At 50.0% G+C, this 25,212-nt stretch overlaps 2 protein-coding genes across 2 annotated transcripts; both read right to left on the bottom strand.

Moving 5' to 3' along the window:
• Window positions 1–11,855: 11,855 nt before the first annotated feature.
• LOC119267017 (serine/threonine-protein phosphatase PP1-like) lies at window positions 11,856–20,165 on the bottom strand. The gene is made up of 3 exons (XM_037548310.1): window positions 20,028–20,165; window positions 17,884–18,649; window positions 11,856–12,536 (listed from the first exon to the last, which is right to left on the bottom strand). Exons 2-3 carry the CDS (start codon window positions 18,086–18,088, stop codon window positions 12,010–12,012), a joined length of 732 nt encoding a protein of 243 aa, XP_037404207.1. The 5' UTR covers window positions 18,089–18,649; window positions 20,028–20,165; the 3' UTR covers window positions 11,856–12,009.
• Window positions 20,166–20,764: 599 nt separating this feature from the next.
• LOC119267019 (vacuolar protein sorting-associated protein 60.1-like) lies at window positions 20,765–23,898 on the bottom strand. Its single transcript, XM_037548311.1, has 6 exons — window positions 23,729–23,898; window positions 23,391–23,636; window positions 23,219–23,290; window positions 21,815–21,926; window positions 21,417–21,553; window positions 20,765–20,985 (listed from the first exon to the last, which is right to left on the bottom strand). The coding sequence occupies exons 1-6, from the start codon at window positions 23,795–23,797 to the stop codon at window positions 20,935–20,937; spliced, it is 687 nt and encodes a 228-aa protein (XP_037404208.1). The 5' UTR covers window positions 23,798–23,898; the 3' UTR covers window positions 20,765–20,934.
• Window positions 23,899–25,212: the final 1,314 nt, after the last annotated feature.

Genomic DNA, 25,212 nt, shown 5'->3' on the forward strand with positions numbered 1-25,212 from the left:
CAAGCGTCCGGCAAAATCGTAAGTGTTCAGATACCAGAGTAACTCATGATATTCCTTTTGTTGCACAGCTTCCCCTAATGTCGAATATAATCATGTAGCCCGCCCCGGGCCGCACTCAACGAGTCGTCGAGCGGCTCCCTGGGTTCATCGGACGTGAACTCTGTTCCGCCTGCTGTCTCCCCCCGCACTGTGGATGACGCCGAAGTGGCGTCACAACAAGCTCCGGGGCAAGAGGAGGTGGTCCTAGAGGAGCCGCAAGGCGACCTCCCGGACCCCAGGAGTGAAGGGGACAAGACCCCCCAATGCTCCAAGTCCGGCCTTAAGCCGGACACTGTGCCGGAATCTTCAACAATTCCGGACCGCGGTAGACGAACTCCTTCCAAGAGGAGCAAGCCTTCTGAGCCGGCAGCCTCCGTCCAACCGGAGGCGCCGGACAATCTGCTGGAGGTGCTTGAAGGTGCCTCCATCGACGAGGAGCACCGTACTATTATGAGTACGGTGATCCGGAAGGTTCAGTCCGCCAAGAGCGGGCTGAATGAAGCTTGCGCTGGCCTCCTAACAGGCTTCGAGGTAAGTAAAAATATGTAAAAATATTACCGCATAGATAGTAGCCCCTGATGCTCTGTTTGGCGTTCGGAAAGAAAAGCCGAATAGAGGATCTATGAAATTTTGCAGGAGTCTAATAATAAAGAAGTCAATATGCGTATGCAGGCTTCGCTGCTAGCCACCGCCGCACTGACTACGGAGGTGGATACCCTAAAACAGGGACTCGAGCGGTCCGAGCAAGAGCTCGGCCGTGCCAAGCAGCAGCTCAAGGAGAAAGAAGGTAAGAAATACCTTATAAAAAGGTGCCTATAGAGAGGCGTGATTGCAAAAAATAACAGGATTGTACTGCTTATTGTAGGGGCCACGACTGAGGTGGCGACCCTCAAGCAGGCGTTGTCCGAGGCCGAAAAGAAAACGGCCGCGGAGCGCACCGAGCGAGAGAAACTTGGGTCTCAGGTCGGCGAGGTGCAGCAAGAGCTTCAGGCTCTCATGAAGAAACATGAGAGTTTGGAGCTTGAGTCACAGACCCAAGCATCCGAGCTCGCAACGGCCCTTGAGACTGCCAAGTCTGCCAAGGCCGAAGCCCAAAAGGCTCTCCGAGAGTTGGAGGATATGAAGAAGATAGCAGCGGGTAAGGCATTCTTTATGCAAAGCAGAAACATAAAAGTAAACTACTTGTTACTTACCCGAATCCGGAGTTCTCCAGGGGCCTTCGCAGATCTTCCCCGCAGCGTGTCCGATGCCGCCGCATTCTACCGAGCTGAAGAGGGCAGCTCGACGGAGAAGGTATTCTGGTCTCAGTATGCTGAGGCCGGACACCCTGTGCCCTTGAGCAACCAGCTGAAACAGTTGGTCGAACTCCACAAGGCGGCCGAACAGGCCATGAAGGGCTTCATAGTTCGGTTGTGGCCCGGAGAGGCCTTGCCTGGGAGCTACTTCGGGCTGGTGCGGCGGCTGGTGGAGGCCTGTCCAAGGCTCGAGGTCATCAAGTGCTCCGCCTGCATCGAAGGTGCCCGTAGGGCCCTTTCCCGTGTAAAGGTGCACTGGGGTAAGCTAGACGGTGAGAAGCTTGTGACGGACGGGCCGCCGCCGGGGAAGGAGCATCGCAAGCCGGAGAACTACTACAAGGATGTTCTTGCAGGTGCCCGCCTTGTGGCAGATGAGTGCACCAAGGATGTAATTTTTGAATGAATTCGCACGTGTTTATCCTGTGCGCTGAAAACTTGTTCATATGCTCTAAGCAATGCTTATTGAATTTAAAATATTATTTTCTGTGCGGCCGTTTATCAAAAATTGAGAGATGGCCAGTCGTCGGCTTCTGCCCCCATGCCACTAGTGCTGGGGTGTTCGGTGATAAACCTGGGCGCTCTTTTTCCCATGGTTGGGTCCTTCGAGGGAGGCGCTCAGCACGACGAACCAGGCAATCGGACTATAATGCTTGAACACTCTCACTTAGACATAGAACTTTATAATTTTAAATTTCGGCGAAGCCCCTAGTTCGGAAGACCGAGTTCGGGGCGCTATCCACGCCTTGGCTGGGGTTATCCAGCTCCTCGCTCGAAGCGGCATAAGCCTTTAGGGACTCGAAAAACCTCTCGAACAGCGACCGGTCTCTCGCCTCATCATGACAGTCAGTTTTAGCTTTCTCCACTGAGGTGCTTAACCCAGCTCAACCGAGGCACAATCGCAGTGGTTCTCCTAGTGCTACCTTAGCTGATATAGCGGAACGTAAGGCACCAAAACATAGGAGCCGGGCAAACCCAACTATTGACCCAAATCATGATTCGGAGCCGATGCATATAGTGCTATAAGTTCGGGGTGCCGCACTTGTGAAAGTGTACGGACTTCTCACACCATATTAAAGGGTACTGAAGCCCCTGGCGTACTTGCTGTACCACAATGTACGGGTGCAACATGTCATTAATGAACATATATATGAAAAAGAGTAATGCAAAAAATAGACAAAAAGCTAGGCATTGTTTATGGAGAGGCTATTTATCAAAGCCGAACGATACAGATGGTGCGGTAAGCAAAAGATATTGGACTATTCAGTATGTCCTGACCAGGGGCGGGCCGCGGAATTATATATAAAGTAGGTATATCGCTCGTAACAGAGACCACCTGGGAGTTCCATAATGCGGCATGGCTTGTCTGCCTTCCTGGATCTTGCATCGTTTGTGCGGCAATCTAATTGCCGAACAGGTCGTCCGAAGTATGGAGTCCTGAAAGTAAGAAAAAATTAAAAAAAGAATCCGGCAGCCCTTGGTACGTTTTAAGCCGTATTTTGGGCGTGCCGTTATTTTGCCCCTTCCCCTGTGCCCATGGTATTTCAAGGGCGTAGTTATGTATGCGAGGTACTAGTTTCGCTAGGTCGCGAAAGCTGGGGTTGGGGCCGCATTGCTACGCTTGCTCGGAGTGTGCCAGGCGGTCCTGCTATAGGTTACTCCGGGCGCGCTTGGCAGTGTCTGGCTTTTTAATGGCCGGACTGGAGAATTGCCGAAGAAGGCTGCTTTGTACCTCCACTGCGAGAGCCGCCGTATGCTCCTCCGTACGGAGGGCGCGTTCGGTGTTTCCGTTGACCGTGATTACTCCTCGAGGGCCTGGCATCTTGAGTTTGAGATATGCATAGTGCGGCACCGCATTGAATTTTGCGAATGCGGTTCTCTGAGCAGGGCGTGATAGCCACTGCGAAACGGGACTATATCAAAGATTAACTCTTCGCTTCGGAAATTATCCGGGGATCCGAAGACCACGTCAAGTGTTACTGAGCCTGTACAGTTGGCTTCTACACCTGGTATGACGCCTTTAAAGGTCGTTCTTGTGGGTTTGATCCTTGAGGGGTCTATGCCCATTTTCCGCACTGTGTCCTGATAAAGCAGGTTCAGGCTACTGCCGCCGTCCATGAGGACTCTTGTGAGGTGAAATCCGTCGATGATTAGGTCAAGAACCAATGTGGCGAAGCCGCCATGACGGATGCTAGTGGGATGGTCCCTCCGATCAAAAGTGATCGGGCAGGAGGACCATGGGTTGAACTTTGGGGCGACTGGCTCCATCGCGTATACGTCCCGTAGCGCACGCTTCCGCTCCCGCTTGGGAATGTGGGTTGCGTATATCATGTTCACCGTCCGCACTTGTGGGGGAAAGCCCTTCTGTCCATTGTTGTTCGGCGGCTTGGGCTCCTCGTCGTCGCTGTGCAGCCCCTTGTCTTTGTTTTCGGCTCTTAACTTGCCTGCCTGCTTGAACACCCAACAATCCCTGTTAGTGTGATTGGCTGGCTTTTCGGGGGTGCCATGTATCTGGCACAAGCGATCGAGTATTCGGTCCAAACTGGACGGGCCCTGAGTATTCTTTTTAAATGGCTTTTTCCGCTGACCGGATTTATAGCCTCTGAATCCGGCATTGACTGCCGTGTCTTCATTGCTGTCGCTGTTAACGCGGTGTTTTTGTTTGTTCCGACGTGTCCTGCCACCTTTTTCCTTGGTATCTGAATTACCAGGGTTCTTTGATAAGTTGTTACTGCGAGCTAGCCAGCTGTCTTCACCCGCGCAAAAGCGGGTCATGAGTGTCGTGAGGGCTGCCATGGATTTCAGCTTTTCCTGTCCCAGGTACCGGGCAACCCACTCGTCGCGGATGTTATGCTTGAAGGCTGCTAGGGCCTCTGCGTCCGGACAGTCGACTATCTGGTTTTTCTTTGTTAGGAACCATGTCCAGAATTGTCTGGCTAATTCTTCTGGCTGCTGAATTATGTGGCTTAAGTCGTTGGCATCCGGCGGTCGCACATAAGTGCCCTGGAAGTTGTCGAGGAATGCGGCTTCCAGGTCCTCCCAAGAACTGATTAAGTCTACTGGCAAGCTGTTAAGCCAATGCCGGGCCGGTCCTTTAAGTTTGAGCGGGAGGTACTTGATGGCGTGTAGATCATTGCCGCGCGCCATGTGGATGTGAAGGAGATAATCCTCAATCCATACCGCCGGGTCTGTGGTGCCATCGTATGATTCGATGTTTACGGGTTTGAAACCCTCTGGGATTTTATGCTCCGTTACTTCATTCGTGAAGCATAGCGGGTGTGCGGTGCCTCTGTACTGGGCTATATCACGACGTAGCTCGGAAGAGCTATGTCTGTTGTGTTCGGCCCGGCCGGATTTGTTGTATCCGGAGTGAAGATCATCGTCACGTGCTGTAGGGCGCCTGCGCGATCCGTAGATCGATCTTGTTTGTCTTGCCTTGTCCTCCAGTACGTCTCGTAGGTCTGGCGCATTTTCCAGTGCCTTAGTTGAGTGGCGTCGGGGCATGGCTTGGGTGGAGGGTCGAGAGACCTCTCTGTCGCGGCCGCGAGGCAGCCGGTCTGCCACGTCATGCGCTGGTGATGTAGGTGCTTCCTCCTCTGATCGGGGTAGCGGCCTGCGCTTTGGGTAACTCTTGGAGGGGCGTTCGAGTTCATACTCTTCGGCCGCAAGGACTTCAGTCCATCTGTCAGCTAGCAAATCTTGGGCAGCTCTAAGCTGCTGCTGCTTTTTCTTGAGGTTCCTTGCCGTGGCTAAAAGCCTGCGTCTAAAACGCTCTTGTTCGGCGGGGTCTGATGGTATGACAAATTCGTCGTCATCGAGGCTTGCCTCGTCTTCGGAGGGAGGCATATAGTTATCATCCTCAACCTCTTGGTCTGCCGCTCTCTCATGAGGGCTGGCTTCTCCATCTTCCTGTGCCGAATCTTGCTGAGGTGGGTGTTCTTTGGCGCTATCTGGGGTAGTATTATCTCCCGTGCCGGAATCACCGTTTTTGCTTTGGCGGGATTTAGAGCGGCGCCGCTGACGCAGGTGCTTTGGCTGTTTCTTGGGGGTGTCCTCCCCCACTGTTCCATCGCCATCTCCATCTTTTGGAGTATCCACCATATATATGTCATATGACGAGGTGGCCTTCCAGCGCCCTACAGGTGCTGGTTCCTATTCGTCTCCTACATCGTCGTCCATACCGTCGATGTCTTCGGAGCCGAAGTCAAGCATGTCGGTTAAATCATCGACAGTGGCTACAAAGTGGGTGGTGGGTGGGTTTTGAATTTCTTCATCGTCCGCATCCCATCCTCCAGGGCTCTCCTAATAAAGAGAGAGACTTAAGAGAATTCAGGATGACGCCAAAAGGTGAGTGCTGAAAGATGTATGCGGCGGTGAACTCCATTATCGGCGCCCAATCGGATTCGATTGGCAGGGGCGCGGGGGGTTCGGAGTCCGGATCCTCAGAGTCACGGATCATGCAGAGTGCGGGGCTAGCGTTCGGCTCGATCGCCTCTAAGATCGCAACCCCCGAGGTGGTGTCCAACCGCTCGTCCTCAATTGGCGCAATAGGTTCTGAGTTAGAGGTCGGAACCGATGCGTGTGCGGCCTCCAGGACACTACCCGGAGGCAGAGCTAGATCATGCCCCTCGAGATAGTGCGACGCGCTTGGCCGTGGCTCGAACCCGTCGAAGATCAAGTCTCCGCGGATGTCAGCCATGTAGTTTAAGCTTCCAAACCTGACTTGATGGCCAGGGGCGTAGCTTTCGATCTGCTCCAAGTGGCCAAGAGAATTGGCCCGCAGAGCGAAGCCGCCGAAGACGAAGATCTGTCCGGGGAGAAAAGTCTCACCCTGGACCGCATCGTTGTTGATGATCAAAGGAGCCATCGGACCTAACGGCGACGACACAGAGGAACTCTCAATGAAAGCACCAATGTCGGTGTCAAAACCGGCGGATCTCGGGTAGGGGGTCCCGAACTGTGCGTCTAGGCCGGATGGTAACAGGAGGCAGGGAACACGATGTTTTACCTAGGTTCGGGCCCTCTTGATGGAGGTAAAACCATACGTCCTGCTTGATTAATATTGATGATATGGGTAGTACAAGAGTGGATCTACCATGAGATCGAGGAGGCTAAACCCTAGAAGCTAGCCTATGGTATGATTGTTATCTATGGAGTTGATGAAGTTATCCTACAGACTAAAACCCTCTGGTTTATATAGACACCGAATAGGGTTAGGGTTACATAGAGTCAGTTACAATGGTAGGAGATCTTGAATATCCGCATCGCCAAGCTTGCCTTCCACGCCAAGGAAAGTCCCATCCGGACACGAGACGAAGTCTTTAATCTTGTATCTTCATAGTCCAGGAGTCCGGCTGAAGGTATAGTCCGGCTGCCCGAACACCCCTAATCCAGGACTCCCTCAGTCCCCTTCAAGAAAACCCCCCTCAAAAATAGAATCTAAAACTTGTTTGAATGAAGCGGGTAGCCCAACATAAAAGCTTTTTAAGTAAACCTCAATTTGATATTGGGGTACATAGCTAGCCCGGATCCTTAACAGCCTATCCCAAGCATCTTTCAAAGATTCATCAAGTAAATAACTAAAAATTCCAGAATCATCTTCATCAAAATTACTAAGGTTCTCATTGATAACTCCGGCAAGTTGTTCTATAGCATTCCGATTTATGAGTTTAGATAAGATAGCAGGATTGTCCAAAGCACTAGAACTTGGGAGAGAACCCCCAACTCTTTTTGGTTCTGACATGGCGAGGGAAAAGAGGCAAACAGAAAAAGAGAGGGAGGATAGAGAGAGAGAGGGCGAATAAAACGGCAAGGGTGAAGTGGGGGAGAGGAAAACGAGAGGCAAATGGCAAATAATGTAATGTGAGAGATAGGGATTGTGATGGGTACTTGGTATGTTGACTTTTTGCATAGACTCCCCGGCAACGGCGCCGGAAATTCTTCTTGCTACCTCTTGAGCTTGCGTTGGATTTCCCCGAAGAGGAAGGGATGATGCAGCAGAGTAGCGTAAGTATTTCCCTCAGTTTTTGAGAACCAAGGTATCAATCCAGTAGGAGGCCACGCTCAAGTCCCTCGTACCTGCACAAAACGATAGCTACTCGCAACCAACACGATTAGGGGTTGTCAATCCCTTCACGGTCACTTACGAGAGTGAGATCTGATAGATATAATATTTTTGGTATTTTTGGTATAGAGATGCAAAGTGAAAAGTAAAAGGCAAAGTAAAAAAGCAAAGCAAGATTAAAGTGATGGAGATTGATATGATGAGAATAGACCCGGGGGCCATAGGTTTCACTAGTGGCTTATCTCAAGAGCATAAGTATTCTACGGTGGGTGAACAAATTACTGTTGAGCAATTGACAGAATTGAGCATAGTTATGAGAATATCTAGGCATGATCATGTATATAGGCATCACGTCCGTGACAAGTAGACCGAAACGATTCTGCATCTACTACTATTACTCCACTCATCGACCGCTATCCAGCATGCATCTAGAGTATTAAGTTAAAAACAGAGTAACGCTTTAAGCAAGATGACATGATGTAGAGAGATAAATTCATGCAATATGAAATAAACGCCATCTTGTTATCCTCGATGGCAACGATGCAATACGTGCCTTGCTGCCCCTTCTGTCACTAGGAAAGGACACCGCAAGATCGAACCCAAAGCTAAGCACTTCTCCCATGGCAAGAACTACCAATCTAGTTGGCCAAACCAAACGGATAATTCGAAGAGACTTGGAAAGATAACCAATCATACATAAAAGAATTCAGAGAAGATTCAAATATTATTCATAGATAGACTTGATCATAAACCCACAATTCATCGGTCTCAACAAACACCCCGCAAAAAAAAGAAGATTACGTCGAATAGATCTCCACAAGAGAGGGGGAGAACTTTGTATTGAGATCCAAAAAGAGAGAAGAAGCCATCTAGCTACTAACTATGGACCCGAAGGTCTGAGGTAAACTACTCACAATTCATCGGAGGGGCTATGATGATGTAGAAGCCCTCCGTGATGACGGCCCTCTCTAGCGGAGCTCCGGAACAGGCCCCAAGATGGGATCTCATGGATACAGAAAGTTGCGGCGGTGGAATTAGATTTTTGGCTCCTATTCTGATCGTTTGGAGGTACGTAAGTATATATAGGAGGAAGGAGTACGTCGGTGGAGCACCGAGGGGCCCACGAGGCAGGGGGCGCGCCCCCCACCCTCGTGACCGCCTCTTTGACTCCTTGGAGTAGGGCCCAAGTCTCCTAGATCATGTCCGGTGAGAAAATCACGTTTCCGAAGGTTTTATTCTGTTTGGACTCCGTTTAATATTCTGTTTCTCCGAAATACTGAAATAGGCAAAAAACAGCAATTCTGGGCTGGGCCTCCGGTTAATAGGTTAGTCCCAAAAATAATATAAAAGTGGAAAATAAAGCCCAATATAGTCCAAAACAGTAGATAATATAGCATGGAGCAATCAAAAATTATAGATACGTTGGAGACGTATCAATAACAAATCATACATAAAAGAATTCATAGAAGATTCAAATATTATTCATAGATAGACTTGATCATAAACCAATAATTCATCGGTCTCAACAAACACACTGCAAAAGAAGATTACATCGAATAGTTCTCCACAAGAGAGGGGGAGAACATTGTATTGAGATCCAAAAAGAGAGAAGAAGCCATCTAACTACTAACTATGGACCCGTAGGTCTGAGGTAAACTACTCACACTTCATCGGAGGGGCTATGGTGTTGATGTAGAAGCCCTCCGTGATCGATGCCCCCTCCGGCGGAGCTCCGGAACAGGCCCCAAGATGGGATCACGTGGATACAGAAAGTTGCGGCGGTGGAATTAGGGTTTTGGCTCCGTATCTGATCGTTTGGGGATACATAGGTATATATAGGAGGAAGGAGTACGTCGGTGGAGCAACATGGCGCCCACGAGGATGGAGGGCATGCCTGGGGGGGTAGGCGCGCCCCCTACCTCGTGGCCTCCTCTTTTCTTTCTTGACGCAGGGTCCAAGTCTCCCGGGTCTTGTTCGTTGAGAAAATCACGTTTCCGAAGATTTCATTCCGTTTGGACTCCGTTTGATATTCCTTTTCTTCGAAACCCTAAAACAGGCAAAAAACAACAATTCTGGGCTGGGCCTCCGGTTAATAGGTTAGTCCCAAAAATAATATAAAAGTGGATAATAAAGCCCAATAATATCCAAAACAGTAGATAATATAGCATGGAGCAATAAAAAATTATAGATACGTTGGAGACGTATCACTCCGCACCACCGCTCCGGGGCCGCCTCCCCGGCATCCGCGCTAGCTCCAGCCCGCACCGCGCCGCCAGGCACATCCCCCGCCCATCCAGATCGAAGACGAGGTGAGCCGCCCCCACGGCTATGCTCCCCACCATCGCGTCGCCCGGCACACGGCCCACGCTATGCCGCTGCGCGAGACTGCGCCAGAGAGCCACCGCACCGCTGCTTCCACCGCCAGCACCACATCCTGCCGAGGTCGCCCCGCCCCGCATCGGGGCCACCGCGCGAGGCGACGAGAACGCCCCGCTTTGCTTGGCCGCACCCTGTGGCGGCGGCGAGGGATGAGGAGCGGGGTGGAGGAGGCCTCTGGCGGCGGCGACTTGGTCGCCCTCCCTGTCGCACGCGGGGCGACGCGGGAGGGATTGATGTGGGTACTGAACCCAGAAAGAAAAAGTTGTGTTTTCTATTTGGGTTTAAAAAATCTCACTCCTGAAGAAGAAGTTCATAGGCCGTGGGTTTTTTCGCCTCATCTTCCACCACCGTCCCCCTGTCCTCGGGCAACAGAACTACTACTCGAGCGCTGGCTACTCGGATTTGAGCACGTCGAGGGACACGAAACCGCCGAGGATGCCGCAACAGGCGTCGTGGCCACAGGCGCACGCTGCTGTGTACGTTGAGGACGAGGAGCACTCGGACTCCGGCGGCCTGACAGCACCAACTCGCAGCACTCCACCGTCGTAGCGACTCCGACGACTTGGCAGCACCGGCTCGCAGAACGACGGAGCCATCGCAGCATCGCCGGAGCAACCCGAGGCACCGTCACAGTATCCTCGTTGCAGCATTGCCGGAGCAGCCCGAGCCGCCGTCGCAGCATGATAGCGCCGTCGTAGCACCACTTGTTGTGAGTATCGTTGGCCGGCGCCACTCACAGTAGCGGCTTCGCAACTGAGATGCCGTCACCGCAGCATGGCTGGAGCAGCCGGACCACCGTCGCAGCGGGTCGCCGCGGCAGGGAGCCATCGCAGCAGGTCGCCGCAGCATGGCTGTAGCAGACAGACCACCGTCACAGCATGCTGCATAGCACCTCTCCGACGAGATCTTGCTGGATAGAAGAGAGGAGAGATAGAAGAAAGGGAGGAGGATGAAGCAACAACGTGCTGATTATTTGTGGGGAAAACGTGTGGTTGGAGAGAACCAGCGAAGGGATGAGGGGAGAGAGGAAGAAGCGGTGGGTGGGGCCTTTGGGACGTGTGTCAAGCTGAGGACACGGTTGACGCGAGGATGTCTACAGCTGGATGAATATAAGCAATTCCCTAACTATTTCACATCTAAATGTGAAAGAGCAAACCCGCAATTATATAAATATTAGATTTTAATTAGGTTAATATGCGATTAGGATAATACATGATTAGGCTAATATGCAATTAGGTTAATATGCAAATAGGCTAATATGCAATTAGGATAATACACAATTAGGTTAATGTTCTATTCACTATAATATTTAATTCTTCGTTACTCTTTGCACAATATTCTTTATTAAACTGGTTATTTTTTTTACGAAGTGGCATGATATCCTTCTCAGTACTCATTATATTTTTCATTATTTTGTATGAGATGTAGCTAGGCTCATTCATTTGATGTTTTTAAATACAAACTCCAGTTATAAGGATGTTATGCAAAGTGGGGTAAATTTTTATCGTCTTGACCCTGGCATGATCCAGCCGCTCCAGTTATGATGTTGCCAAACCGTGTCGGTCGCCCAACACCCTAACTCCGATCGGTTTCATTGATGCTTGATTTGTGTATATCTATCTAGTCCTAAACCCTAAACCATGATCAACACATACTACCGTCGCCCCGAAGATGACAAGGGAACGGGCGCAAAGCATTGGTGTTTGATTTGTGTATATCTATCTAGTTGTAGATCGTACTCGTATGAACTGGTTAGCATATGCTGCATATTCTAATGTTACGTATGAACTTCTTATGTGATTATAACTTACAATGTCTGGTTGTGTGAAATGAACTGATATGAGTTTATCAACGTTGTGTTGATTTACGTTACATGGTCGTATGAATTTGAGGATTTGGGTATGGGAGACACGGTTAAAGGGTCAAATTAGGCCTCACCCGGACTTCTCAATTTCACGGAAGTTTTGCCAATTTTTACCCCTTAATACGCCCCGTACCAGTGTTTCCTCCTAGTTTTTTTTTGGATCGCACAAACGTGTGCTTAATGGTCTAGACCACGGGTCACTCTCGAAAATTTAAATGTGATAAATCTAGTAAAACTTTCGCTAAATGGGATAAAAACCTGCAATACATTCAAAAACTGAAATTCACTCTTAATAAAACAAAGACACGACGAGCTGGAGATTACATTACATGACAAGGCGTCTGAAACTAACATGAATTATGTATGCCGGACTAAAGAAGATAAATAGGAGCCGGAGGAGGAGTAGCGGCAGTATCAGGGTGGAAGACGCGGAAGGAGCAGGCGAGGTCACCGGCGACCGTCATGATGGCGCCGTCGTTGCCGCACTTGCCGCAGTAGTTGGGCGCGGAGAACACGGTCACAAGCTTCCCGCCGGCGAACTCTTGGTCATACCCGCCCTCCTTCATCTCGTGCGCCCTGCACACCATGGCCAGCCCGTGCCTCTCGCAGAACTCCTCCACCACGTCGGCGCCGAAGGTGAAGGACGTGCACCTGCGCGGGTCCCCCCACCCCCAGTTGTCGCCGTCCGCGGCGGGGTCCGACCACAGCAGGTCGCACACGAGCCCGGAGTCGGGGACGTCGGCCAGCGGGCGCTTGATCTCGCGGATATGGTCCGGGCTCTCCAGCTCCGGCGAGAGCCCGCCGTGCACGCACAGGATCTTCTTCTTGTCCTTACCATCCCCGCCGCCCTCGCGGCCGACGAGCGCCGCCAGCGGGAGGCAGGCGAAGACGGCGTTGACTTCCTTGTAAAACATAGGGTTTGGGAAACTGGCTCGACACCCTAAACGGGGTGTGGCTATCTCATTATATAGATGTACCAAGAGGTACAATACAAGGCCTATACAAGACTACGTATATGCAGTCTAACACCCTCCCTCAATCTTAACTGTAGCCTGAAGTACAAAGTAAGTTAAGATTGCGCCTACAGCCTACAAACTGTGGTTGTGGAAGAGGCTTCGTGAAGATGTCAGCAAGTTGATCTTTGGAGGAGATGAACTTGATACAGAGCAGTCTTTGTGCAACACGTTCCCGAACAAAGTGATAGTCAACCTCGATGTGTTTCGTCCTAGCATGAAATACCGGATTAGATGAGAGGTACGTAGCGCCGATGTTATCACACCACAGAACTGAAGGATGACCTGGAGAGACTCTCAGCTCCCGCAACAAAGACTATACCCATATGATCTCAGCTGTAGCATCAGCCACAACTTTATACTCAGCTTCAGTACTGCTAGGAGACACGGTGGCTTGCTTGCGTGCATTCCAGGCGATCAGGTTAGGACCAAAGAACACTGCATATCCCCCCGTGGATCGCCGATCATCAGGACTTCCAGCCCAATCCGCATCAGAGAAAGCCGAAAGTTCACAAGACGGTGCAGACTGAAGGAGCAGACCATACGAAGCAGTAGAAGAAACATAACGCAAGATGCGCTTAACTGCCGAGAGATGAGTGGTACGAGGTGCATGCAGATACTGGCACACACGATTGACTGCATAAGAGACATCAGGTCTGGTGATAGTGAGATATTGCAGACCACCAACAAGACTGCGATACTCAGTGGCGTCATCAGTGGAAAGAAGGTCTCCATCAAGGGTAGACAACCGATCAGTGGCAGACATCGGAGTGGCAGCATGTTTGCATTGGAGCATCGCAGCACGGCCCAACAGATCCATGGAGTACTTCTTCTAACACAAAGTCAACCCAGTAGAGGACCGTGACACCTCCAACCCAAGAAAATAATGCAGAGCACCCAAATCCTTGACAACAAATTCCTCACCTAATGCAGACACAAGGCGATCGGCAACAGTATGGGAGGAACTGACAAGGATGATATCATCAACATACACCAAGAGATACATCGTCACCTCAGGGCGCTGAAGGAGAAACAGTGACGTGTCAGTAGTTGAAGGAATAAACCCAAGAGCCCGAAGAGCAGAACCAAGACGAGCATGCCATGCACGAGGCGCCTGTTTAAGTCCATACAACGCCTTGACCAGACGACAGAGATGACGCGGACGCGTAGGATCAACAAAACCAGGTGGTTGACGCATATAAACCTCTTCCTCAAGAACTCCATGGAGGAAAGCATTCTGCACATCAAGCTGACGAAGCGACCAACCACGAGTAACAGCAAGAGACAGCAATATATGAATAGTAGTAGGCTTGATAACTGGACTGAATGTGTCTTCATAATCAAGATCGTACCTCTTCTTGAAACCCTTGGCAACCAACCGTGCCTTGTAACGTTCAATAGAACCATCTGCATGCCGTTTGACCTTAAACACCCACTTGGAGTCAATGATGTTGACGCCAGAGACCGGAGGAACAAGCTGCCAAGTACCATTTTTCAGCAAGGCCTGAAATTCCTGCTCCATTGCAGCACACCAGTGAGGAATACCCAGTGCAGCCTGAAAATGACGTGGCTCTGCCGTGGGATCCGCAGCAGCATGAGCCACACATGCAGCAAGCCACGCCACCGTCCCGTCTTTGCGTTCCTTAGGGCAAAAAACACCAGACCGATTGTGCGTGTGTGGTCGATGATGAACCACAGTGGGCGGTGCTGGCACCACGGGGCTTGCCACAGGCGACGAAGGCGTCGTGGCCGAGACGGGGCTGGAGGAGCCAGAGTCAGCAGACTCAGCACCAGGCGAAGTTGCCGGGACAGGCCTGCCAAATCCAGGCGACGATGTAGCCGAGGCGGGGCTGGCCGGCGCAGCTGCCGGGGCTGCTGGGCCGCCTGCTGATGGGCCCCCTGCCACTGGGCCCGGCGAGGGCAGCGCCTGTGGCCTGGTGGGCGAGCCAGGCGAGCCGGGCACTGGGCCGTGCGACCCGATCGACGGAGCGGGCGACCCGAGCGCTGGAGCGGGTGAGCCGGCCGACTGGGCGGCCAAGGCGGGTGCAGCCGCGGGCACTGCCGACGCCCGTGGGGCGGCCGTGGATGCATCGGGCTGACAGGCATGACCCGCCATGCATGGGCCATGCATAGGATCGACGTGGCCATCATGAGTGTCGTCCATAACCTCATCATCCAGGAGTTCAAGGCGGACACCGCGTCCAATACCTGCAGCATGGTTAGGAAGCAACACAGGAGCATTTGCAACATCCACAAATTGGTCAGGCGAAGGTGTATTGGAGTGCACATGTGGTAAACTAGTGGTAGAGTGGTTCGGAAGAGCACGAAATGGGAACACATTCTCATCAAACACGACGTCACGAGAAATGTAGACACAATTGGTGGGAATATGAAGACACTTGTACCCTTTGTGAAGAGAACTGTACCCAAGAAAAACACACTTCTTAGACCGAAACTCTAATTTACGCTTGTTGTAAGGCCGCAAGTGCGGCCAACATGCGCACCCAAACACTTTGGGAAAAGTGTAGTCTGGAATATCACCAAGCAAGAGTTCAAGAGGGGTTTTCATTTTCAGTAGTCGTGAGGGAAGCCTATTTATCAAAAAACAGGCGGTGGAGAAGGCATCACTCCAGAACCGAAACGGGACGGAGGCATGAGCTAGTAAAGTAAGTCCAGTCTCTACAAGATGACGATGCTTACGTTCAGTGGTGCCGTTTTGCTGATGTGTATGAGGACAAGACACGCGATGCGAAATCCCAAGCTTATTAAAAAACGAGTTGAGGTTGTGATATTCACCCCCCCAATCGGATTGAACATGAATAATCTTATGCTTAAGGAGACGCTCAACGTGTGCCTGGAACTGAATGAAAACGTCAAACACATCAGATTTACACTTGATAAGATATAGCCAAGTAAACCGACTGTAAGCATCAATGAAACTGACATAGTAATTGTGACCACTGACAGATGTTTGGGCATGACCCCATACATCAGAAAACACAAGCTCAAGAGGATGTTTCACAACACGACTAGACTCTGAAAAAGGTAGTTGGTGACTCTTGCCCTGCTGACAGGCATCACAAATAGTTTCAGCACTCTTAGTGGACACAACTGGTAGTTCATGGCGATGCAGCACATGACTAACTATAGGAGCAGCGGGATGTCCAAGGCGCGCATGCCAGTGCGTAGGCGACACACGAACACCACTGAACACATGAGGAGAAGACGGCGTAGGAGATGCAGACGATGCATCAAGTGCATATAAGCCATGGCGAAGACGACCACCAAGCAGAACGGCCCTCGTGTCCCGATCCTTGATAAAGAAACGAAAAGGGTGAAACTCAGCAAGGACATTATTATCACGAGTAAGTTGAGGAATAGACAACAAACTACGCGTAGCAGAGGATACTCAAAGGACGTTAGAAAGATGCAGTTTGCGAAAATTGTGTGCAAGAAGTGATGCCTGACCAACATGGGTGATGCGCATACCTGCTCCGTTGGCGGTGTGCACCTGATCATGTCCACGATACTGTTCCTGAACGGAGAGCTTGCCCATCTCGCCGGTGAGGTGATTCGTCGCGCCTGTATCCATGTACCACGCCGGATCAAGGGAGTATGACTGGGTGCGCCCGTGGTCATGCCCTGTCACCGCAGCTGCAAACTGCTTATCATTCCCTTTTCCATTATTGCCAAGGCCAAGGAAGTCTTGCTTGTAGCGTCTGTGGCAACGAGAGGCAAGGTGACGATCTATGCCACAAAGCTGACAAGCCTGAGGAGCACCGCAACTGGAACAACAAGCAACTGGGCGACTCCCTCCTGTGATAGTCGGCGCGTTGCCCCGCGAGGCCTGCGACGAGGAGGCCGGTGGTTTGCCACCTGATGGGGCCGGCTTCTGAGGTTTGCCGCGTGTGGCGGCATTGGCAGAGACGAAGTTGGGGGAAACACGGCGCGCATAGAGCTCACGACGCGGGAGTGGATCATCTCGACCATGGACGTTCTCAATGAGATTATCATAATCATCATCGAGCACGTTAAGCACAAAGGTGGTGAAGTCCGCGTCCAGAAGTGGCTGACCAACAGAGGCCAGGGTGTCAGCGAGGCTCGTCATCTTGTTGAAGTACTCCGTGATGCTGAGATCGCCAAGTTTGGTCTCACCCAGCTCGGTGCGTATAGAGTGCGCACGCGCCTAAGACTGAGAGGCGAAACTGGTGTGGAGGGCCGCCCACGCCTTCCTGGACGTAGCGGCGAAGATGACCATCGACGAAACACTCAGCGTGAGCGAGGACTGGATGGCAGAGAGAATGGCCTGATCCTGCGCCACCCATGTGTGATATGCCGGATGGTGAGGAGGTGGGCACGGGATGGACCCATCAATGTAGCCCTCCAAGTAGCGGCTGCGTAGGAGAGGCAAAACCTGCGCACGCCATGAAAGGTAGTTGTCCGGCCCGAGCTTCACTGGTAGCAGGTGCGAAAAATAAAACGGCGGCGGCGCCGCGGTTTGAGCAGTGTACGCCTGCGCCAGTGATGCATAGGGATCCATGGACGAAGCCATCTCTGGACGAGGGATCATCGCGTAGGGGTAGCCGAACGAGGGAGCAGCCAGGGCGCCCGGCGCTGCAGGGGCCGAGTCACCGTTCCCGGGAGCCACGAGGGCACCATGCGGCGAGGCAGCCGCACCCCCATAGGGCCGCGGCGGCGGCGCGGAATAGTAGTGGTGCGGCGGCGGCGCAGCGGGGGCCGATACCGGCCAGGGATGCGGCGACGGCGCAGCGGGGGCCGATCCCGGCCAGAGAGACGACGGTGGCGGGGGGGCACCGTAGGCGTCGTGCCACGGGTAGCTCGGCGGAGGAGGGCCGCCTGTAGCCGGCAGCACCGCAGCGTCGGGCGGGGCAGCCAGGTCGTCCCCGAAGCCCGGCGCCTGCAGGGAAGCGGGCGGCGGCAGGTTGGCGCCGTACGCCGCCGCGAGTGGTCGGGAGGCCAGGAAGGGCGACATCGAGGCTAGGGCCGGTGCAGCAGCGGCGGCGGTCGAGATGGGCGCGGCAGCGGCGACGACGGCGGCGGCGGCGGGAGGTGGTGCAGCGAAAGACATCGTAACCTAAACTGATACCATGTAAAATGTAGGGTTTGGGAAACTGGCTCGACACCTTAAATGGAGTGTGACTATCTCATTATATAGACGTACCAAGAGATACAATACAAGGCATATACAAGACTACGTATATACAGTCTAACGTTCCTCCCAGAGCCTCTCCGGGTACCTGAGCTTGTATGCTCGGGACGTGCCCTCGGCGTGGCTCACGCGCGGGCCGCGGGACGCGCACTGGGAGTAGAAGCCGTACTGCTTGTTGACGGCGGCGCACTCGTGGTTGCCGCGGAGGAAGAAGGCGCCCGGGTACTTGAGCTTGTAGGCGAGGAGGAGGCAGATGGTCTCGAGCATCGATCGCGTTCTAGTTTGATTCTGCACTTTTGCTTGATTGATTTGCTGGGCAGGAAGCAGGATCGATCGATCGCCAGAGTATTTGTAGGTAGAATAGGATGGACGGGCCGATCGTAGTTGGGATCGGATACGGACTCGATCGACCGGGATTATTATCTCTTTTCTTTCTTTTTGTAAGGAATTTTTTTATCGGTTTTTTCTTCAAAACCGCCTCAACTATCTCACCTTTAATTTTTTTCAACGGTTTTCCATAAATAAAATTATGTTGTTTAGTTGTAAATTATTTTTTCTTTCATTTAAGTTCATTGGAACAGAGGGATCATAAGAATTTAAGACGAACGAATTGATCACTGCATTTCGTTTATGTGCAAAACAGTACAGACAGCGTAGCAGCATGTTCTTGCTTATTATTCACATGATGTACATCGATCGACCCCTGCTAAGAAGAAGTGCAACTTGATGGATGTACTGCTGCTGCTAGTGGGTAGCTACTTGGTGGTTTGGTAGGGCGCCTCGCAGAACTCGCCGCCAAGATCGTCGCACGCCTCGTCCGGGAACACCCTGCATCCGTCCATCCACACATAGTTTCAGTTATTAGTGACAGGTGCAGTGCCACAACTATATAATATGATCATGTAGGCAGGCAGGGCCGGCCCTGGCAAGTTAGGGGCCCCTGTGCGAACTCCGTATGATGGGCCCGTGGACTATAATAGACCAAAAAAAATCCACGCCTATGTCTACCGCGAAAATTCATTATAAAAGCAAGTGTAAATTTCATTAGCAAATATGGTCTTAATATATCATGGATGTATCACATTCTTAATTAAATCTTAACTCTAAACTAAATATATATGACATTCTTAATTCTTGATCCAATTTGGCAGAAGTTATGCTCAGGCTCTAGCGGTCCAACCACAACCATGCATCAGAGAATTCGATAAGCACCAGACACATTTTGGTAGCAATCTATAGTTGTAACAAAATTAAACATCTCATCTGCTGACACGAATATCTATTTGCAAAGTCATTTTCAAGCAATGCTACCATCAGCAGAATATATCTAACAGAAATTTCATGTACTCCAAAAATAGAGGAATCAAGTAGGTCAAACATCATATATCAGAAATAAATTGACAAGGCCAAAGAGTTGAGATCTAGAAATTACATGACTGGGGAATGGCTTGGGTTGTCTATGAATCTGGGGCACACACTGCTGGCTGCTGCTCTTGCGTTCCTGCCAGAGTGGTGTGTCGTCGGCTCGCCTCCGCTAACCTGGGGCGTATTTATAGGAAGCGAGAAGCCGAAGAAATCCTAGGGCCCTTGAAAAATTTATTAATTAGCTTGGGGAATTGGGGTCTTGGGCTCATAGGAACTTGGGGCAATCAATTGCTGAAGACTGAAGACTGAAGAAACGATGGCGGTTGGGAGACGAACAAGCCGGCGACGTTTTCTGGGAGAGAACGAGCGAAAACGGATCTTGGGATTGCGTTCGTGTGTGACTTTGCTTCCTCTCTCTTTAGGGGCTGGGCCTGCTTCCTTTGCGTATTAGATTTTTTTAGTAATATATATAAACTGCTATGCACAGGTATGGGCCCCTGTTTAGACTGGGCCCTAGGCCGTCGCACTCTTCGCCATGGCCCAGGGCCGGCCCTGTAGGCAGGGTTACGTTTTTGGCCCGTCGTAGGCTAGGTACTCCCTCTCCACCTCCGGCGCCCTCGCCGCGGCCGCCGGGGCGCCTGCACCGGCGCCGAGCTTCGTCTCCGGGTACATCTGCGCCTCGCACGCCTCGCCGCCGACCAGGTCGCAGGCCTCCATGGGGAACACCCTGCACCCCGCCCGCATTGGCCGAACGATATGGCAACCACCAGATGGCAGATGATGATCGGTTTGGCTCAGGCTCAATCAGTGACTGACCAAGGAGGGGTGAGAGAGAACGTACGAGACGCTGGAGCTGTAGTCCGCCTCCGGCGCCGCCGCCGCCGATGCCCGGACGCCGGCACCCACGGTCCTTCTGCCGCCGCCAGCAACGGTGGCGCTCCTCCTCCTCGCCGCCGGCCTGCCCCTTACGGCGACAGGCAGCACGGCCGACAAAGCAACGGTGGCCTGCATCATCTCCTGGTTAATCTGATCCTGTCTATCTAGAAATCTGAATACGAGGTTGTGGTGCTTTGTTGTAGTTAGCTCTGACGATCAGGCTAAGCACTGCCTGCTTATATACTGCCATGGATGTGTGAGTGTGTCCTGTTTGGATAACAGTGGGGCCATGTGCTCTCCTCCCATTGGCTGTCCACCTCAATGAGTGAGTCCTCCCACGGGACCAAATTTTGTACCACTCCAAAGATATTTCTGCCACCCCAGGCTTCATACTTATCTTGCCCCCATTATTTGTTACAAATGGGCAAAATGTGCACAGGATAAGTAAAAGAGATGTCTCCTTCTGACCCCTGTTCCTATCTCCAGTTTTTGTTTGAGAAATCTACCATTGTTTTTTAGCAACTTATCTTCTCTTTATTGCAACCAATAAGAAACCTACTGGTGAATGATGATATGCACTGGCAACTAACTATGATGAGAGTACATGGCTGCCCCGAACAGGAACTGCCACCAGAAAATAATGAACGATATGCACGGAGATTCAGTTCGTCGCAAATTCGGAATCCCCATACAGCCAGGATAGAGCAAAGCAGAGCCGGAAACTAGCTACATTGCACAGCTTAACCATAACAGGCAGTACCATCAAGAAATAGCTTACAAGGATTGTTCAAGTGCAAACACAAAGACTTCTCTCGCATCATTGACAATGAGGTAGTAACACTTGGAACACGGTCGGGAAATACTTCCAGGTTCTAACTACGGAGCGACGCTCGAGGTACCGGTGGCAGTCCAAGCTCGTCCTCCTGCACCACATAACGAAATAAACGACCCATTATTCAATAATGGCTCGGGGTTGCTTAGTCATCGGTCAACTGTAGCAAATCATGCAGCATCGTCCTACCAGGTATCAAATAACAAGGGGCAAACCAACTATACCAAGTCATCCAACTTTTTCCTAGCATGTTAACTTAGTGTGTTCATGTGTGGAGGTTGATTGGTAAATTTATGCCTTTTGTCCAAAAATAACAGAAAGCATATGCGAGAAACTCAGGCATAAAGTGGTAACAGATACTGAACAGTGTTTGGATTTCAGAACCCATGCACTATTTTTATCATGCTAATTCACCCCCAAGGAAACAAACACCAGAAACTCAGGGTAATATTATGCCAAGTTAAATATGCTGTGTGAATTGCGTTCTGTTGTGCAATGTAAATGCACATGGAATCCACTTACCTGGTGCCTGCTTACGGGAACTGCTGCAGGATAAGTCGGTGCAGCGGGCAAGTTAAGATCAGATTCCTCATCTGGCTGAAGGTACGATGGGACTGCAGCTGACTCAAACTCCATATCAGCTTCCAGAGCATCCAGCTCTGCAATGTTCAATACAAAAACAAATGAGGACAGTAAATAGAGGACATCTAGACTATTTACGACTATGTAATTCCCCCCAGAAGAGTACATGCCTGGGACTAACATGGCAAAGAAAGAAATCTAGACTATTTATGACATCGGGATATATTCTCCAACTGAAAATATTAACTTTGCATATTCTTAAAATTACAGTTCACAAAAAGAGCAGTAAAGCCAGATCAAGTTACAGTCTTCTCCAGCTGAAAATACAGCCTCCGTACCTCCCATTAGATCTTCCTCGTCAACATCATCGGGAATGTTGTAGCTTCTACCAAGAGATTCTTGTATCTCGTTGCTCACGTCCATCAGATCCGTCATTTCATCTTGCATATTCTACAAATGACAGCTCACAAAGGAACTTGTGTTACCATCAAATGAAGGGAGAGTAATGAACAAACATTGAAAGAGAAACATTTAAGGTGGTTCATCAAGTCATTAAGTTGTACATCCCACTGTGGAATAAATTTGTTAGGCCCTAACCAACTTGCCCTTATAAGGTGGCCAAGTGCAAGAAGCACGACGAAGCACTTGCCTTGATGCAGGATGTTTAGTCTGTCTGTCTTTCTGTCTGTCTGTGAAGTTTATATTATGACTACCTGCTTAAGACTCTGGCATTATTATGGCTATGGTTGTCAATGTAGTACCTAATGTAGTGTGAATGGTTGTTCAAATTGCTCTGTTCTGCCTATGAGTGCGTGTGTCACCACTGGAACAAAAGGTTCCACACCGCATGTCTTGCACGTAACCAAACAGCAGCACCTTGCATCTGGGAATCACATGCCTGCAACCAAACGGCGTGCTAGTTGTTCGCCTATAATACAGGCTGGGGTTTTGCGGGCAACCAAACTAGGTTCAGAACATGGTTTTTCAGCCTGCATTAGCTCAGCCAGGCTCTACTCAGCCACCGATGCAAGGAGGCCAAAAATGATGCAGGTAACCAAAGAGGCACTTAGTTGTACATCCCACTGTAGATACCACATTAATATTGTTTAGGCCCTGACCAAATATGTCAGTGTAAGCTAGCACTAGTAGGAGGTTGGTCCTTATTCGGATGGTTGCCAAAATGACCATGGCTCTTCAATCACATCATATGCAATCTTTGTTATGAAAAGAAATTGATAGTTGCAGGATGTATGATAAGTAAGGCTGATTGCCGGTCCAATAATTTCTGGTCTGGCCAGATGTTGCACAAGAACAGAAGATGTAAAAAGAAGGATACGATTTTTTTTTGTGTGTAATTTTCTTCATGAAAACCCATGGATACTGCTGGGAAATGCGATCCCAGATTAGCCAATCGCAAGGACGGACTCTAAAGTTAGTATGATGCTAAGCTTCCGATACACCATATTTGACAGTATGAGTGGAGTATAACCTTTCTGCTTAAAGTGTTCATTGCGCACTACATATGTTATTGGGCTATGTCTTGGAAATTTGCAGGTGAATGATTACTGATATATGTATCCCCTCTAATTTAGTTACTGCTATTTGAAACTAAATTAGAGGGCATCACCCGCGACACTGAAATACTCAAATTGTAGCAAAACAAAACCTGACAGACCATACATGGTAATACGAATTCGGCAGCAGCGACAGATGAACTAAGAATGGGCAGGAGCAAAACGTACATCGATGTCCTCGATCTTGACGGTCTTCATCATCCCCTTGAGCTCCTTGTTGGCGGCCTTCATCGCGCCCATCTGGACAGACAGAAAATCAAGAAAATTCAGCAACCGGACAGATGAACTGGACTGAACTGCTACAGCAGCACACACGGGGAGATGAAGGGCGGGTGCGTACGGTCTGCTGCGCGTCCTTGAGGCCGTCGGCGGCGAAGCCGACCTGGTCGAGGTTGTAGGTCTGGTTGTAGAGCATGTTGCGCTGCTCCTCGTACATGCGCTTGTGCTTGAGGAGCCTGATGGCGCGGGCCTTGATGGCCTCCTGCGAGGGGCCGGGGCGGGCCTTGCGGATCTGCTCCTTGTACCGCGCCAGCTCCTCGTCCAGCTTCTTGATCTTCTCGTCCACGCTCTCGCCCCGCTTGTTTATCTGTGCCACCGGCCAAATCGGAGCGGCATTGGATGGGATTTCGGGCGTGGGAAGGGGAAACGAATCGGGGGAGAAGGGAGGGGGAGGCTGACTTGGTTGGTGGCGTCCTGGATGGTGGGCGGCGGGTCCCTGCTCTTCTTGGCGCCGAAGATCTTCTTCATCTCCGGCTCCGGTGGGCGGCGGCGGCGGCGGCGGCGGCGGCGGCAGTTTCTCGGCTCGAGTGGAGGGACCTGGGGAGCAGAGTGAGTGCGTCTCTCTTTGTGTGTTTCGAAATTCAGATGAACCTTTTTCTGAGACTGATATGGAGATGTAAATGGGCTTCGGTTTATGGAAGATTGTGAGTAATGGGCCTACAAGTTTAAAAAGTTGGCAACTCGCGGGCCTGCCAGCCTAAAACGAATGGTGAAATTAATAACATCTTTTTTATATATATTTTTCGAGAAAACAATTAGAGGTTAATTATGGTGAGAAATTGTGACTTCTTTCGTCATCCATCGATTCTTTTATGATGTTCTGGATCGATTTCACTATTTGTTATAATAGTATGGAAAATTTGGTTATTCTCTCTTAGATTTCAATATTAGAAATCATTTATCTTATGGAAAAAGGTTTGTGTTGGACCACGGACTATAATGTGTTTCGTCCAAGATTTTTTTTCTTAAAACCTCTTAAATTTAATCCATGTCTGGTTTTGGATTGGGTTTTGAACTTTACGATTTTCAAACAGTATGCGAAAAAAAATCTTATATGTAGATAGTGCTATTAGATTATGACTCGCAAAATTTCATAAAGAGTTATGGTGAGAAATAAATATATTATTTCAGTCCCTTCCAAAAAATTGTTAGTTTCTCCTTTTTTTGCGAAAGACAAATTGTTGTACTTTTATTTAATAAATATTTCTGAACCTTTGAAGGCTTTAAATTACTCTAAATGTAAAAAAACCAAGTGGTTTTTTATGAAACAAATCACCAATAAGCATCAACTAATATGATCATTTGTGATCATCATCAACATAAAAAGCCAGGGTAGGTAAATGAATTTTTGTAGTGGTTATTGCCAATGTTCAAGAAATCGTTAACTGATAGCTGCTCAGTCAGTTTAGGAGTAGCGATTAATTGGTAAATCGGCATATTAACTGGATTAATCGGTCGACCATTAATCGGTAGATTGTGAAGGAAATATGCCCTAGAGGCAATAATAAAGTTATTATTTATTTCCTTATAATCATGATAAATGTTTATTATTCATGCTAGAATTGTATTAACCGGAAACATAATACATGTGTGAATACATAGACAAACAAAGTGTCACTAGTATGCCTCTACTTGACTAGCTCGTTAATCAAAGATGGTTATGTTTCCTAACCATGAACAATGAGTTGTTATTTGATTAACGGGATCACATCATTGAGAGAATGATCTGATTGACATGACCCATTCCATTAGCTTAGCACCCGATCGTTTAGTATGTTGCTATTGCTTTCTTCATGACTTATACATGTTCCTATAACTATGAGATTATGCAACTCCCGTTTACCGGAGGAACACTTTGGGTACTACCAAACGTCACAACGTAA

Source organism: Triticum dicoccoides, chromosome 3A (genome assembly GCF_002162155.2).
Source record: "Triticum dicoccoides isolate Atlit2015 ecotype Zavitan chromosome 3A, WEW_v2.0, whole genome shotgun sequence".
Taxonomy (NCBI): Eukaryota; Viridiplantae; Streptophyta; class Magnoliopsida; order Poales; family Poaceae; genus Triticum; species Triticum dicoccoides.